Genomic DNA, 18,563 nt, shown 5'->3' on the forward strand with positions numbered 1-18,563 from the left:
CTGTTATTCACATGAAAAATAAAAAGTTGGATCTATTCCTCACATTGTATATGCAAGTTAACTTAAAATGGATCTATAACCTAAATATAAAAACGAAAACAATAAAAAATATAGACACATGCGTATAAAACGATCTACATTAACTGTGAGCATTCCTAAAAATTGCAGTTACACAAGTTTGCTGAGCTTGGTCAACCTTCCCAACTACTCTTGCTGTGTGGATCAACTCCTCTATAAGGCCATAAATACAGGCCAACCTGTAAACAAGGCCAAATACTAATTCTCTTGAGTCTGATCCACAGAGTAAGACAATTATACTAAGAATAACTCCTTAGCATCCACAATACTGTCTTGGAGGAAGTACAACCAGAATGCTCCTCAGAAGCGAGAATGGGGAGATGACTTCTCACGTATTTTGGACATGTTATCAGGAAGGATAAGTCCCTGAAGAAGGAAATTATGCTTCGTAAAATAGAGGATCAGCAAAAAAAGAAGACCCTCAATGAGATGGATTGACACAGTGACTGCAACAATGAGCTCAAGCATAACAACTGTGAGGATGGCACAGGACCAGGCAGTGTTTCTTTCTGTTGTGCACAGGGTCACTGCGAGTTGGAACCAACTCAACAGCACCTAATGACATCATTATCATCCACGATAGTAATGAAGAGGATTATTTTTCAGCTTTCTCTCCCCAAATGAGATTACTTCTTTCCACAGTATTTTCTGGCTCTCTACCCAGGAAAAATTTCTAATGGAATTTGCCAGAATTTAGGACATTTTATGGGTCACTCTGACGAATATAAGTCACCTTGTGCTAAAAGATGAAATTTGTTTCTGTGTAATTCTATGTGTTCCACATCATGCATGTAAATTGGTAAGCTTAATGAGGACTCTGAGTCCATTCTTTTCTTTCAAGCTACATGAATAAACTGATTATACTGTTTGTGTTTCTCTATAACACAGTAACTAAAAGGTGATAAAATTCCAGTATTTAGATTTATGGAAAAACGAAGTACCATGGTAGCTTCTAACTGATAGCATCATAGTGTTTCTTTGTGTCTTTTACCCTTCAGAAATGTAAGGAGGAAAAAGTGATGGTTATGGTGGCTATCCAAAATTCTGCATCACTTACAGAAATAAAAAAGCATGAATGTAAACTTACACAAATCTATTACAAAGTTAACTAGTATAAAACATGCATAGCATACAAGTTAGAAATAAAAAAAAATTCTGGGTCACTGACAGATCACCTAATGGCATCAAACATAATCCTTAATCTCTAATACACAAAAACAATATTATGAGGAAGTACCCATGAGGAAGAAACTCTGGTGGCGGAAGGGTTAAGTGCTACAGCTGCTAATGAAAGGGTCGGCCGTTCGAATTCACCAGGCTGTCCTTGGAAACTCTACGGGGCAGTTCTACTCTGTCCTATGGGGTCACTGTGAGTCGGAATCAACTGGACAGCAGTAGGTTTGGTTTGGTTTGGTTTACGCATGAGGACAGGGCTGGTTTTCAGATGCTAAAATGACCTTCCTGTCATAGTGTTAAAATGAATTACCAATAACATTACCTGTTCCTCAGGGGACAGGTTCCGTTTCCTATTGCTGACTGGAAAGCCACTGCCGAATTCTTTGGAATGAATGTCTGCCCCATACTCAACTGTAACATCCTCTTCAATGCTGTTCACCAGCCTCCAGAATTCTTTTTCCACTAGCTCTGTAGGCACCATCTGAGAAAACAGGTGCAAAAGACGATCACTGCCCAGCAAACTTTACCCTCATTTTCTAAGACCACCTGACTCCAATTCCTCTGGCCCCAGCCCTTGACCACATACATGTACGGGCATGTTGAAGTAGTCAGCCTTGAAGGAGTCCGCCATTTCACCAAAACTCTGCAAAGTGTACTCCTGGGTAGCCTGCTCAAAGCCAAAAGCTTCAGGGGGCCGTTTACACTCCTGAAACAGAGACTATTTCACCAAGACAAAGGCAATAAAATGAAGGACCCAGATAAAAAAGTAAGGATGGGAAGAACAAAGTTTCTTTAGGTTATATTCAATATCCAATACTGCCCCTTCACATTTTCCTATGTTTCCAGGTAGAATAGTTTTAGTATCTACTAAACGTACTTCCTTGTCTTTGTTCCTATGATTCACATCGTGTGGTTCCCTGTCCTGCTTCTTAGTGTTTAAGTCTCTACCATCCCAAAGCTAATCTGTTCAACCCCTCTGGCTTATTCTATCATGAATAAACAGAGTCCAACGGACGTATTAACTTGGAAAAAGACACTATTACTATTACTATTACTATTACTACTCTAGTTTCCCTTAAAACCAGGAGAGTAGATTCGAGAAAAATACCAAGAACTAAATTTAAAATGTCTTTGCTGGACAGGCCTTACCGCCATTACACACTTTGGGCACCTCCATACCCCTCTGGGGATTTCAGGAAGAGGTGGTAATAAGCAGAAGATGTGGTAATTATCATCACAGCCGTCACAGAGAAGCAGCTTATCATCTTCATCCCCTCGAGAACACATTCGGCAAACATATGCATCAACCTACCAGGAAAAATTAAGTGAAAATACAAGTTGCTTAGTCTATGATACCTAATCCCAGGTTTCCAGATCATTCACTTTGAATGTTTTACTCATGAGTTCATGTTTTAGTGGAAAATAAGACATAAATAATTTCAAAATAATACATGTTAACAAATGAATGTTGTTAAGGTGTTTTGGGAGCAACAAAGTAAATTTTCTGTATAAAGTTTAACAGCATAGACCAAAATCACAAAGTTATAAACTTGCATGGATCATTTAAAAAATTATTCAGTTAATAGTAATGGGAACAGAGTTCAAGTCGGACACAAAAGATCAAGTGACCAAATATCCACGATTACACCCGTTATTTTTGTGTAAACTTCACTGATGTCCACTGAGTTACTATTTAATACACTGTCTAAACTTAAGACACTGATGGTGACAAAAAATTAGAAGTCCGTATGAAATGCACTCAATATCAAGAATCATCAGGGAACTACAAATTAAAAGAATGATGGAATACCACTACCTATCTTCAGAAATGGCTAAAATGAAAACAAAAACTGCCAATTTTAATTGTGAGGACGTAGAAGAATTAATGTAAAGTGGTCAACTATTTTTGAAAACAGTGTGACTGTATTCTAATACTAAAAATACACATATTCTCAGTTCTAGTGATTCCAGTCCTATTTTTATATACAATGAAATGCCTAAATATGCTAAGGGCGTACACTTTTATGTTCACAGAAGTATTATTCCTAATAGCCAAAAACTAGGTAACTACCACAAAATCTATAAACAGTTAAATATAGAAACCATAATAAAATTACTTAATAAAACAATCCAACATGGAGAACTCATATAATAATATATACAACGGTATATACCATCTGATACTACTTATCTAAACGTACAAACACCAAACAAAATGAATCTACATATTTTTGTGTATTCCTGTCACACTGCAATCACAATAAAATGGCAATATAACTGATGAATTAGATGCAGGAGAGAGAAGTCATGTACTAGAGGGTTAAAAAGTAAGATCCATCAGTGACAGTTCATAAGATGAAGAACACAGGGACAAATTGGGACATGGTTGGAGAGTTAAGGATAATCTCTCAGTTATGTAGACAAGATTAAGAGCCCCAGAGGAATCTGGAGCTCCAAAGAGAAATCTGTTCAAGGATAAAATTTCTGGGAACATCAACGCTCACAGAGCTGGGAGATGAAAATTTTAGCAGGCGGATGAAAATAATCAAAGCAAAATAAAATCAGTCAGAAGGCAAGAAGGATAATCAAAAAAGAAGCTAAGAAGTAGGAAACTGGTGAATAGACGAATATACCTAAAGAAAAATAAACACTTCTATACAAAATGTGATGCTTTAAGAATCCTGATGCACTTGCCGGAAACAAATAGCTCTTCAACATATTGATATTTGATCAGATTATCTTCTACACGTGAAAAAAAAAATCCATTGCCGTCTAGTCGATTCCAACTCACAGCAACCCTACAGGACAGATTAGAACTGCCTCAGAGGGTTTTCAAGAAGTGGCTGGAGGATTTGAACTGCCAGTATTTTGGTTAGCAGAGAGCTCTTACCTACTCCACAAAAAGGGCCCCTCCTACATAAAAAGCTGTAAAATTTCATGAATTGCCTATTGTTGAAGGTGAAATTAGACAGCATAATTTGGTAGAAAGTTCTGACCTAAAAGTGAGAAGAACACAGGAGTTCTGATGTTGACTTTAATACCTTGAAAAGATTTCTGCCCCTTCCTGACCATCAGTTTCTTCAGAGGAGTGAGCTGAATAAGAGGAATAAGGTGATTGAAGGAGAGAAGAACTGATGTGGTAAAAGTAATTTTAGGTTTTATTTAGTCCTTATAGTTCAAAAACAGAACTTGTGCAACATCATAATGGGTCTTACAAACTGAGCACTGCTGTGATTCTTCCGTAGCCGCATGGTCATCCTCGTGCAGGGCTCTGGGCTATGACTCAATTTCTCCTTGGGCAATGCTGACGTCACTTTTCCATCCTCACCTGGCTCCTCCTTCACTACAACAGTGGGGGGACATCCAGGTTCTTCTTTATCTAGGGAATCAGAAGAAAAATGCTGAAAACAAAGAAATCTATCCTGCACCAGAATTAATAATCCATCTCGCCCCATATTTCTCCTTTAGACTGTCAGCCTGTTAGTCCTCACCTTTCTTTCGAAGAGTCTTATCTTTGGCCATGAGGCCGAGGCCCATCATCTTGGGGCCTGCCCCATAGATCTGCAACTTCTTCAGCTCTGGATTCTTCTCAATGTCCTCCTCTGTGGGCTCTGGCTATTGAAAGAAGATCCAAATAAGGAAGTGAGTTTTAAATACACAAATATAACACTTTAGACAAGATCCAGGCCTTCGTATTTGCAAAACATTTCAGATCCTATAAAAGGAGTAACATAGTTTAAAACAAGCCAAGACAGAGAAGGGACCAAAATGGTGGAGTACTTAAGTGCTTCCGGTGATCCCACTTTTAACATAGACCCGAGAAAACAAGTAGAGCAATTAGTTTTGACAAGCCAAGAGCCCTCAACGTCAAAGGCAAAGACAGGAGATCAGACTAAGCAGCAGGGGGAGGGAGAAACGGTTCAGAAGCAGAGAGGAGTTGCCAGACTGACTGGGCAGGAACCAGCACCCCCCAGACACAATCTCCTGGCATGACCGAAGCACGGCTGGCAGTGTTTTGGATGGGGATACCTCACAGAGAGACAGCAGGCTACACAATCTAACAACTACAGAATCAGAAAACAGCACTCTCAGCAAAAGTACGTTTATCTAATTTACTGTGACCCCAGCCCCCAAGCCAGTTTTGGTGGCTGTCAATTTCCTTGGGCCTGTGATAGGCTCTGCTGAGCGCTCTAAGCCATTCTCCTGGCCTTGGGGAAGGAATAAATTCACAATATGGCGAAAAGATAATCTGTCAACTCCACTAAACTGGGGAGCTCAGGACTTAAGCAGCTCCTGTCCAGGCACAACCAGTCCATGGACTTTGAATGCCATTCACCGGTGCTTGGAACTGTGTGGGTCCATTTCAGGACCCAAGACTAGAACAATGGACAGAGCAACCAGGTATGAACCCAGACACGAAATCACAAAAATAAATCAAGATAAAAAGCTCTCAAAACAGAGAAATAGCAGTCATTATGTAAAAGATACCAACATTAAATCAATAAAGAGGGACCAAAACATATATTCACAGATCTTTCATATGGAGAGGAAGTCAAGGCGACATAAATAAATAAAAGTCTGGTTTAAACTTATAAAATAGGAATAAATAATAAGATAACCACAAAGGAGACTAACGATCCAACACATCAGAATAAAACATGAAAACCATAAATAGTCAGCAAAAACAAAATGAACAGCAATGAAAAACAGAAACAGACAATATACAGAAAAACTATTCAGCACAAATAATTAAGTGTAAAAAAGAAGCTGTTGACAACACACAAGACATCAAAGTGACAGCACTAAATGCATACCTATCCATAATTACACTGAATGTAAATGGACTAAATGCACCAATAAAGAGATAGAGAGTGGCAAAAGGATAAAAAAACAATATTATCTATATGCTCCCTACAAGAGACACACCTTAGACTTGAAGACACAAACTAAAGCTCAGAAGATGGAAAAATATATTAATCAAACAACAATGAAAAAAGAGCAGGAGTAGCAATATTAATTTCTGACCAGACTTTAAAGGCAAATCCACCACAAAGGATAAGGAAAGACACTTTATAATAATTAAAGGGACAATATAGCAGGAGGATATGACCATATTAAATACTTACACACCCAACAGGGCTTCAAGATACATAAAACAAACTCTAACAGCACTGAAAAGTGAGAGAGACAACTCCACAATAACAGTGGGAAACTTCAACACAGCACTTTCGGTGAAGGACAGAACATCCAGAAAAAAGCTCGACAAAGACACCGAAGATCTAAATGCCACTATCAACCAACTTGACCTCATAGACATATACAGAACACTCCACTCAACAGAAGCCATGTATACTTTCTTTTAAAATGCACATGAAAACAGTCTCTAGAATAGACCACATACTAGGTCATAAAGCAAGCCTTAACAGAATTCAAAACATCAAAATATTACAAAGCATATTCTCTGACCATAAAGCCATAAAAGTGGAAATCAACAACAGAAAACATCAGGGAAAAGAAATCAAACACCTGGGAACTGAAAACCTTCCTCAAAAACTATGAGGTTATAGGAAAAATTAAGGATGGAATAAAAAAATTCGTAGACTCCAATGAGAATGAAAACACTTCCTATCAGAACCTTTAGGACAAAGCTAAAGCTGTGTTCAGAGATCGATTTATAGGAACACATGCAAAAAGAATAGCCAAAATCAAAGAATTATCCCTACAACTTGAACAAATAGAAAGAGAGGAACATAAGAAGCCCTCATGCACCAGAAGAAAGCAAATAATAAAAATTAAGACTACAATTTAATGAAATAGAGAACAGAAAACCTACTAAAAGGGTTACCAAGACCAAAAGCTGGTTCTCTGAATAAATTATCAAAATCGATAAACCACTGGCTAAAATGACAAAAGAAAAACAGGAGAGGAACTCAAGTAAGAAATGAGATAGGCGATATCACAACAGAACCAACTGAAATTAAAAGAATCATATCACATTACCATGAAAAATTGTACTCTAACAAATTTGAAAACCTACAAGAAATGGACGAATTTCTAGAAACACACTGTCTGCCTAAACTAACATAAACAGAGGTAAAACAACAAAATAAACCTGTAATAAAAGAAGAGGTTAAACAGATAATTTAAAAAACTCCCAACAAAAAAAGCCCTGGCCCTGACGGCTTCACTTGAGAGTTCTACCGAACTTTCAGAGAAGAGTTAACACCACTGGTATACATATTACAGAGCACAGAAAAGGATGGAATACTCCCAAACTCATTGTATGAAGCCAACATAGCCCTAATACCAAAACCAGATAAAGACACCACACAAAAAGAAAATTACAGGCTTATATCAGGAAACCCTGGTGGTGCAGTGGTTAAGTGCTACGGCTGCTAACCAAGAGGTCGGCAGTTCAAATCCCGCATGTGCTCCTTGGAAACTCTACGGGGCAGTTCTATTCTGTCCGATATGCTCATGTTACAGACGGGCAAGAGGCCCCAGATAAGCATTACTGAAAAAGAAGAACAAGGTGGGAGGCCTTACCTTACCTGATTTAAGAACCTATTATACCGCCCCAGTAGTCAAAACAGCCTGGTACTAGTACAACAACAGATACATGGACCAATGGAACAGAATTGAGAATCCCAACTCAAATCCGTCCACATATTAGCAGCTGATATTTGACAAAGGCCCAAAGTCAGTTAAATGGGGAAAAAACAATCTCTTTATCAAACGGTGCTGGCAGGACTGGATATCCATCTGAAAAAAAATCAAACAAGACCCATACCTCACACCACACACAAAAACAAACTCAAAATGAATCAAAGACCTAAACATAAAATCTAAAATGATAAAAATCATGGAAGAAAAAACAGGGACAACACCAGGAGCCCTAATACATGGCATAAATAGTACACAAAAAATTACAACAATGCACAAGCAGAAGAGAAACTAGATACCCGGGAGCTCCTAAAAATCAAACATCTATGCTCATCCAAAGACTTCACTAAAAGAGCAGAAAGATTACCTACAGACTGGGAAAAAGTTTTTAGCTATGACATTTCTGATCAGCACCTGATCTCTAAAATCTACACGATGCTGCAAAAACTCAACTGCAAAAAGATATATAACACAATTAAAAAATGGGCAAAGGACACAAACAGGCACTTCACTAAAAAAAGACATTCAGGTAGCTAACAGATACATGAGGAAATGCTCACGATCATTAGCCATTAGAGAAATGCAAATTGAAGTTACAATGAGATTCTGCCTCACTCCAATGAGGCTGGCATTAATCCAAAAAAAAAAAAAAATAATAATAAATGTTGGGGAGGTTGTGGAGAGATTGGAACACTTCTGCCCTGCTGGTGGGAATGTCAAATGGTACAATCACTTTGGAAATCAATTTGGCGCTTCCTTAAAAAAAACAGAAATAGAACTACCATATGATCCAGCCAGCAATCCCACTCCTTGGAATACACACTAGAGAAATAAGAGCCTTTACATGAACAGACATATGCACACCCACGTTCATGACAGCACTGTCTACAATAGCAAAAAAATGGAGGCAACCAAAGTGCCCATCAATGGGTGAACGGATAAATTATGGTATATTCACACAATGGAATACTATACATCAATAAAGAACAGTGATGAATCCGTGAAACATTTCATAACATGGGGGAATCTGGAAGATGTCACGCTGAGTGAAATTAGTCAGTTTCAATAGAAGAATTTTTGTATGAGACCACCATTATAAGAACTCAAGAAACAGTTTAAACAGAGAAGAAAATATTCTTTGATGGTTACGAGAGGGGGTTGCGAGAGCAGGAGGCAGACGGGTATTCATTAACTAAATAGCAGATAAGAACTACTTTAGGTGAAGGGAAAGACAACACACAATACAGGTGAGGTCAGTACAACCGGACTAAACCAAAAGCAAAGAAGTTTCCTGAATAAACTGAATGCTTCGAAGGCCAGCAGACCAAGGGCAGGGATTTGGGGACCATGGTTTCACGGGACATCTAAGTCAATTAGCATAATAAAATCTATTAAGAAAACATTCTGCATCCCACGTTGAAGAATGGCATCTGGGGTCTTTAAACACTAACAAGAAGCCACCTAAGATGCATCAATTTGTCTCAACCCACCTAGAGCAAAGGAGAATGAAGAACACCAAAGAACAAGGTAATTATCAGCCCAAGAGACAAAAAGGGCCACATAAGCCAGAGACTACATCAGCCTGAGACCAGAAGAACTAGACGGTGCCTGGCTACAACCAAGGACTGCCCTGACAGGGAACATAACAGAGAACTCCTGACGGAGCAGGTGAGCACTGGGATGCAGACTCCAAATGCTCGTAAAAAGAGCAGACTTAATGGTCTGACTGAGACTAGAAGGACCGCTAAAGGTCATGGTGTCCAGACCTTCTGTTAGCCTAAGACTGGAACCATTCCCAAAGCCAAACAGGGATTGTATTGGACTATGGGATAAAAAATGATACACGTGAAGAGTGAACTTTTTGGATCTAGTAGAGTAAGTGGGCAGCTTCTGTCTGGAGGGGAGATGGGAGGGTGGGGGGTCAAAGCTGGCCAAATGGACACAAGGAAAGAGAGTGGAAGGAAGGAGTGTGCTGTCTCATTGCGGGGAAAGCAACCAGGAGTACACAGCAAGGTGTACATAAATTTTTCTATGAGAGACTGACTTGATTTGTTAACTTTCACAGTATACACAATAAAAGTGAAAAAAAAAAAGTTTAAACACTGAAGAAAATATTCTTTGATGGTTAAGAGGGTGGGGGGGTAGAGGGATATTCACTAATTAGAGAGTAGACAGGAACTATTTCAGGTGAAGGGAAAGGCAACACAATACAGGTGAGGTCGGCACAACTGGCCTAAACCAAAAGCAGTTTCCTGAATATAGTAGAACACTTCAAAGGCCAGAGTAGGAACAGTGGGGGTCTGGGGACCACGGTTTCAGATGACATCTAGGTCAACTGGAATAACAAAACGTATTAAGAAAAAATTCTACATCCCTCTTTGGTGAGAGACGTCTGGGGTCTTAAACACTAGCAAGCAGCTATCTAAGATGCATCAATTGGTCTCAACCCACCTGGACCAAAGGAGAATGAAGAACACCAAAGACGCAAGGTGATTATGAGCCCAAAAGAGAAAAAGGACCACATTAACCAGAAACTACGTCAGCCTCTGACCAGAAGCACTAGGACAGTGCCCAGCTATAACCAACAGCTCCCGTGATAGGGAACACAAGAAAAAAACCCTAAGGGGGAGCAGGTGGATGCAGACCTCAAATTCTCTAAAAAGACCAGACTCAGTGGTCTGACTGAAACTAGAAGGACCGTGAAGGTCATGGTCCCCAGGCCTTCTGTTAGTCCAAGACTGCAAGCATTCCTGGAGCCAACTCTTCAGACAGGGATTGGACTGGACTATATATGACAGAAAATTATTCTGGTGAGTAGTACACTTCATGGCTTCAGCAGACACATGAGACTAAGTGGGCAGCTCCTGTCTGGAGGTGAGATAAGGCAGCAGAGAGATACAGGAACTGGCTAAACAGACATGAGGAATACAGAGTGGAGGGTCTAAGTGTGCTGTCTCATTAGGCGGAGAGTAATCAGGAGTATGCAGCAAGGTGTATGTACATTTTTGTATGAGAGACTGACTTGATTTGTAAACTTTCACTTAAAGCACAATTAAAAAAAAAAAATAAAATTAGCCAAGAGCCTGTATCCATTTTTAAATCTTTTTATGTGTTTTTAGCTGGAAGTAAAGTGTGGCCATACAGGGGAAAATAGAGAAACTTGCAAGGTAATCTCTTTTCTTAACTTTTTTTCATGTTAAAAAGGAAATAATAAAATACTCCCATACCTGCAAGGTCACTGTTAAAATCAAACACAATGAAATACATATCCTATTCTAGAGAATTCAATAAATGTAAATAATCCTTTTTCTGAAACCGTCTTGAAGATGCAAACAGGATAAAGGAGAACTCCTATTCCACCTGAATTCAGATCATTAGAAACAATTCTTTCTCCCCTCAACGTAATTAGAGACCTGGGAGAAGGAAAATCCATTATACGTCAAAAAATGGTATTAAGTATCATTTCTAGTGCTTATCTTTTACGCTTTGGCATCATAAGACAGATTTAATCTATGTTTCAAATAGCTTTTGTTCTAATTTTAAAATAACATTCGATTTACTCTTAATAGATTTTCTTCTAAATATACTTAACACACATACACAGACACATATTTTTGGTTTTGTTTTATTCCCACAATAATTAATGCAGGCAATAATACATATTATATGACAACATCAAAATGTATGTATCTGATCAATCCTTTTTAACAGCATCTTAGTATTCTATACTGATATTCAGAAATAATTAAACCTACTCATATTATACAATTTTTACAGTTTTTTGGTATTATAAACATGATGCAATATTGAAATATTCATTGCACACCATTCTGAAAGACTGACAGAAGTTGGATATATACATCTAAAATTTTAAGTTATTAATTATAAAAAGGCAGTATAATCTTACACTATTAGTTCTCTGTATTCTTGACGTATTTTTAGTATTTACCAGTTAGATGAAAATAAAAAAAATATGTATTTTTTTGGTTTTTCGTTATTGTTTTGTCTCCCCACTTATAAAGCTGTTATAATCGAGTCGATTACAACTCATACGGACCCTAGGGGACAGAGGAGAACTGCCCCACAGTGTTTCCAAGGAGCATCTGGTAGATCTGAGATACTTATAAATAAGGTTAAATATCTTTCGTGTTTTGAATTCATTATTTAATATGACTATTTTCTGTAGAACAAAAAAAGTAAAAGCTGGAAAATAGGCTGTGAAAAAATGAAAAAGATCCTATCAGTTTTCTACTCCTGGAACTCCTAAATTCCATGTACATTTATTTTTTCTATTAATATGTTACATAAGTAGTCTTTAGTAAGGAAAAACTTAAATGTGTTTTAAAAGACTAATTCTTAGGTTTTTTAAAATATGAAATTGCACAGTATTACTCTTAACCTTTTAGTGGCTTTACTAACGATGGATGACACACACCGTAATAGATAACACATGTTAATCTTACTTACAATCGGTTTTTGTTTTTACCGGTTTTACCTGTTTCCTTTTCTGCCTTATCCATAATTTATTTTTGATTATTCTTTTCCCCCTAATGTCTTGGAAACATTCTCTTTATAGTTTTAGTCAACCAGTAAATACTTCAAGAATTCCCAAAACCTTTCAAGCAATATGGGCAACCCCACTCCCAACAAAAAAAGGCACGTAAAGCCCAGTTTGAATTTGAGAATCTTTTGTGTAACCTTGGCTGGTACATACAATTTTAAAACAATTATACTCAGAAATAACTTCCTAATCATTACATTCTCATTTTTCTTGCTGAATTTACTTTCCAACATATTTCCTGCTATAAAGAACTAAGATACTACCACAGAATCCATCTGAATTTCCACAATCTGAACTACATGTTATTTCTCAGTTCTTCCTTCTATGCCGTAGTGTTAAATATTCCAAAATCTAATGTTATTACTAGGAATATTCATAGAACACCTAAGAATATGCAATCTTACCCTAAATTAAGATATTTCAGAATAAAAAAAATCCCAAACATTTTATCAAGGCACTGTATGTACAGCATGCAAAACAGAGTAACAACGAAAAATTGTCAAACCAACAGCGAAAACACCAGAATTATACAATGTACTCTGCAAAAACCACTCCAAGATTCAGAAAAATTAATTCACAAAAGCTAGCCTGGAAAATTATGTTAACGGAATAAAAACAATTTAATTTGTGTAAAACTACAGAAACAAAAATACTTCAAACGATCTAACTGGAACAAGAACAGTAAAACGTGCTGATTTTTAGCGAATTCGAACCTGAACCAACTACAGGTAAAAAAGAATGTATTACAGGAACGGTTAAGTGATTGTGCCTAAAAGTAAGCCCCAGATTAATATTGGCAGCTTAAGGAAAGAAAAAGAGGCACTCACATCAGGCTGCAGTCTTTTTGCCCGCCGACTACAGTTGCTGATCTTTGAAGGCTGCACAGACTGTCGAAGGGGTATACCATGGGGTGTGTATTCCTTGTCTCTTTCCTCACTGTCAAATGGGTGTGTACTGCACTGCTGGGAATAGGAGAAAATGTAGGATCAAGAACTGGAATAAATTCATAATTAGCAAATGACTGATTCCTTCATCCTAAACCTCTGGCAACCAAAGCTGTGCTCTTTCTACCTTACACAAATCCATCCTCCTCATTCTTCTTGAGTGATAGAACAGTTGTTTTGAGAATCTCCCTATGCTTTGGCTTATGTAGGCACACTATGGTGAAGAACACAATCTTTGGAACAAGACCACCTTGGTTTGAACCTGGGGTTTTACCCTTGTTATCTGTGTACCTTGTGCAAACACACTGGACCTCTCACTGTGCTCGTTTCCTTGTCTGAAAAAAGGCGTAATAAAAATACGAAATCTAGTATGATTGAGTAGATTAAACAAAATGTGTTACAGACATGTGCATACATAAACACAGTTTTAAGTTTTTTTTAAAAGTGCTTTGCACATAATAAAATCTGAAAAGTTATTTAAAATATCCAGCTAAATCAGTTGCCATTCCTTTTTAAGTTAAACCAAGTAACACCAGACTTTTCCCTCCAAACTTCTTTTACTTGAGTCGCCCCCAGGAAGCTTAGTAATTTTATGTGTTGTGTTTTTCATGTAAAACAGGAATTACTTTTCATTAATTTCTAGTCTAAGATCTTACCGATAAAAACACTAAGTCTCTAAAATAGACGGAAAGGCACTCCAATTCTCATCTAGCTAGCCAAGTAGGTATTAAACTTTTTCACAAAAGAGGCTATAAAATATTTGCCAAGGTTAATTCCTGGAACTTTTGATTCCATCAGTGAACTCAGACTCTTTAAAACATCTATGAAGAAAGCACAACCCAGAAAGGAAAAAACAAAAACAAAGCAAAATCATATCAGGTCGCAAACCAGCTAAGTACTCTCACCACAAGATTGGCTCCAGACTGAAACATTTCATAAGGGTAAATGATGCGTTCATAATGAGATCGTAGCAGTGAGCCAATGTTTTTGCCTGGTGGGAAGTTGAGGCGCTGGGCAACTCGAGCCCACCGACGATCCTTGCAGATGGCTTCATAGCCACCTTCCTCCTTCACAATCTAAAAGTTTAAAAAAGGTCATGAATACACTGAAGGAGGTTTGAGCAGACCTTCTGCAAAGGCCTGAAAAGCCTCCTTTACCTTCTTACATTTTGCAGATAAAAAATACGTATTTTACAGCAGATTTTCTCCAAGATCAATATTCTGAGAAATGACACTGGACTGCAGTACCTAAGTTTTTAATCACAAGTAAGGTAAAATATGAAGAACTGAGCCTTCTCCCCAAGCCAACCTATCCAGCATTCAAAATATTGTGCCAAAAAATGCTGCTAGGTTGTGTGTACTTTTCTTTCCTACCCAGAGACATGATGTTCAATCACAGAGAATCCCCAAGCCAAGGCTTTTTATTTTTCTTTTTGAAGAGGGATTATTCTTACCTTATTGAGGCTGTAGAGGTCTAAGATCCTCCGCTCCACATTGGGAATCTTTAAAGAAGAGCCTTGGATTTCCCAAAACTTTGCAATCTGGTCCAAATAGTTTAGTTTCACTCTGGTCTGAGCCTGGGGAAAAGAAGACCTTATGAGGCTGATTTACTCTATACTGACTTTGGTCTAGGGTGGGGTGAAAAGACAAATATTGTTCTACAGTACCTGTGGTTTTACACCAACAAGTTAGAGCCCAGATTTCACTGGCTAACTCATCACTGGTTTCTACAAAAAGCTCAAAGAGTCTGGGTCTTTAATCTAGAAGGAGTTCTCAGAAGTTAATGCCTTAGTATTAAAATCTTTCATCCTTAAAGAATTATCCTTCAGTGTAAAGAGGTCGTCCCAAATTATACCTACTCCTTGCTTATCAGCTGTCTTGTTACTAGATATTCTGCATTTACAGTTGTGAAAAATCTCCTATCTGACTATTTTGCACATTAAGGATGTACATGAGGCAGTGACAGACACTGGCTGTGATAGTTAAGACTATGTGTCAACTTGGCTAGGCCATGATTCTCAGTGGTTTGGCAGTTATATACTGATGTAATTTGGCTTGGTTATGAAATGGGGTAATTTTCTAGTTACGCAGTGATGCACTCATGCTCTGTTTTGTGACCTGATGTGATCATTCCCCATTTTCACATAATACCAATTTTTACATAATGACTTAGTCTTGGAATCTAAGCACATGAGTAAGAGAGAAGTGAGTATATTTAGGCTGAATCTAGTATTTTCTTTCGACAGTCATGTCCAACCTACAGATATACAACTGAAAGGATTATTAAATCTTCCCAATCTATGTCAGAAACCTGGACAGAAAAGTGGTTTCTGAATCATCCCTTACCCTGTGTAATTTTGGAGCTTCCAGTCACTAACCACAGTCAAAGTTTCTAATAGTAAAACCAAATGCCAAACCATCCATACATTTTCTATGTTTAAAACTGAGTTGAATGTGAGACTTAATTGACCACTTTAAAACACAACCTTTGTTTCTTCTATCTCAGTCTATTACTAATTACAGTTCATTTTCTTTAAAAACAACATGTGATACCATTAGCTTAGGCTAGAAATTTAGGAGACCCTATTACTGCCCCAGACTTGATTTTGCTGAAGAAAAAAAATTAAAAGAAGATTCAAAATGATAAAATATGTGGGTATAGGGGTGACATGAGGAGAACAAAGCAGAAAAAGTAATGTCTTTCTACCTTCCAGGCTGAAAGTAAGCCCATTCCATAGCAGAAAAATACATCATTCATTTTCAGAAATTTAAAAGCCCCCTTCATGTTCTCACATTTTGCAGACAATAAGGATGTATTTTACAAAAGATTTTCTCCAAGATCAATGTTCTGGGAAATGACATAGTCTAATTTACAGTCATAATACACTGGACTTCAGAACTTAAGTTCTTAACCACAAGTAAGGTAAGATTAGGGAGACCTGGAAGCGCAGCAGTTAAGAGCTCGACTGCAAACCAAAAGTTCAGCAGTTGGAATCCATCAGCCATTCTCTGGAAACCCTTCGGGGTAGTTCTACTCTGTCCTGTAGGGTCACTGTGAGTTGGAATTGACAGCAATGGGTAAGAAAAGATTGTATTATTGCTTAGGGTTCTCTATAAAAAAAAACACCAGCTTCCTTCCTATCTTACCTCAAGTTCATTTAGCCTCTGGATGCGAGGAGTGAATCTGAAGTTATCAACTTCTACTGCAAAGGGAGGCTGCCAATCCTAAAAGAAAATAAATAACCTGGTAATTACAGCACAGTAAAAGTGAACATGGTGAAAATTTGAACATGTTATTACCCCCCTTTTAAAATTTCTGGTTGCTACTTCTGCCCACTAAAGCCTCAAATGGTTGCCTGTCAGAAATGCTGCAGTCAGGGTGACCAGCTGAAAAAAGAAGAGTATGACGTGCGAGATACAGACATCTACTCCAGATAGCCTTCTGAAAAGGAGTTATTTGCCATAAGGGTCATCTAGGTCAACTAACATAACAAAGTTCATAAAGAAAATGTTCTACATCCAACTTTGTTAAGCAGTATCTGGGGTCTTAAAAGCTCCTGAGTAACCACCTAAGATAAATCTATGGGTCCCACCCCATCCTGAGCATAACAGAATGAAGAGTGAAGAAAAGACAAAAGGGAATTATTAGTCCAAAGCACTAAGGCACCACAAGTATCACAGCCTCCACCAGCCTGAGCCTGGAATTAGATGGTGTCCAACTATCACTACCAACTGCTCTGACAGGGATCACAACAGTGTTCTGGATACAATAGGAGAAAATGTGTAACAAAATTCAAATTCACACACACACAAAAAGACCAGACTTACTGGTCTGACAGAGACTGAAAGAACCCCCAAGACTATGGCCCCAGAACACCCTTTTAACTCAGAACTTAAGTCACTCCTGAAGTTCACCCTTCAGACAAAGATCAGACAGATCTATAAAATAAACAATAGCACACATGAGAAAGTGCTTCTTAGTTCTATCACGTATATAAGACCAAAAGGGCAACACCTGTCCAAAAGCAATGAGGAAAATGCAGGAAGGGAGAGGAAAAAGATAGATAGAACCCGGGAATCTGGGTGTGGAAGAGGCTGTTGACGCATCATGGGGATTGCAACCAATGTCCAGAAACAATCGGTGTATAAATTGTTGAATGAGGAATTAATTTGGTCTGTGAAGCTTCACCCAAACCACAATGTAAAAAAGGAGTTATTTGCATATTAGTTATTTAAGCAGGTAGCCAAGGGTCATTGCAGTTTCCCTTCTTAATTAGGACAAACATGTAGCAGTTTATAGTTATGAGTATACCAAGCCAAGAAGAAAGGCCTCCAGGTGAAACATAACCAATCTAATTGGTGGCAGAGATTCCACATCCCACACATCACCGGCTCGTTTTACACACAACGTAGGTAACATAAAAAAATGAAAATACCCCAAGTCTGGTGGCTAACTACAACTACGTAAGCTTTTATACTTGATACCGTTCTCAGTACATTAAAAATTCCCTTCAACTTAAGTATGGCTCACAGCGACCCCATGTGACAGAACAGAAATGTTCCACAGAATTTTCTAGGATGTGATCTTTCAAAACGGTTCAAACAGCCAATGTCTCACCCATCTCTTAACCCCTGCGCCACCAGAACTCCTTCAATGTAAACATAAATTATTATGTCACAGACATGTTGTAACAGCAGCACAGGGTAGAACCAATTTCCAATCATAACCTTTCATCTCTAAAGTTGCCAAATCTTTAAAACCGCACGGAATCTGTTCATACAGGATATAGGTTTTCTCATCACAGGATGTCTACCTGATAAGTTATTTAAAATATGGGAGACAAGCTACTAAAAAGATTCAATTACGAAATCCTCCGATAAGGGCTTGTGGGGCTTAACATAAATTCCACCCATTCTAATTTTTGCTTTGGAGTCTCACCGCGGGTGGGCGGATCTTGCAAATGCCAGATTTCTCTGCGATGGGCCTGATTTTCGCGATGTAGCCAAGCGGGTCTCGGAACTCGGCCCAGCTGGGCTCGAACACGGGGCACTCTGGCGGTGGTAGAAAGTCTTCAGGCCCTGGCTCCATGGTCGACCTGGATGCTAATCTATGAAATGAGATTCGATATTTCGTCACCGTGG

General features: G+C 38.2%; 1 protein-coding gene across 4 annotated transcripts in view; it reads right to left on the reverse strand.

Annotated features, from left to right (window-relative positions):
* LOC126069862 (lysine-specific demethylase 5C-like) overlaps window positions 1–18,563 on the reverse strand; it is a 78,688-nt gene that overhangs the window by 59,970 nt on the left and 155 nt on the right. For 2 of the 4 annotated variants that reach the window (XM_049873497.1, XM_049873495.1), the window contains exons 2-11: window positions 18,361–18,529; window positions 16,569–16,646; window positions 14,876–14,998; window positions 14,328–14,498; window positions 13,306–13,437; window positions 4,746–4,869; window positions 4,470–4,633; window positions 2,404–2,562; window positions 1,841–1,960; window positions 1,577–1,735 (exon numbers count right to left, since the gene is read on the reverse strand). In XM_049873497.1, the coding sequence (XP_049729454.1) occupies window positions 1,577–1,735; window positions 1,841–1,960; window positions 2,404–2,562; window positions 4,470–4,633; window positions 4,746–4,869; window positions 13,306–13,437; window positions 14,328–14,498; window positions 14,876–14,998; window positions 16,569–16,646; window positions 18,361–18,510 (1,380 nt within the window). In that variant the 5' untranslated portion in view covers window positions 18,511–18,529. Of the gene's footprint in view, window positions 1–1,576; window positions 1,736–1,840; window positions 1,961–2,403; window positions 2,563–4,469; window positions 4,634–4,745; window positions 4,870–13,305; window positions 13,441–14,327; window positions 14,499–14,875; window positions 14,999–16,568; window positions 16,647–18,360; window positions 18,530–18,563 lie in introns of all 4 variants that reach the window. The other 2 variants (XM_049873496.1, XM_049873494.1) reach the window with 1 other exon arrangement.

This window comes from Elephas maximus, chromosome Y (assembly GCF_024166365.1).
Source record: "Elephas maximus indicus isolate mEleMax1 chromosome Y, mEleMax1 primary haplotype, whole genome shotgun sequence".
Taxonomy (NCBI): Eukaryota; Metazoa; Chordata; class Mammalia; order Proboscidea; family Elephantidae; genus Elephas; species Elephas maximus.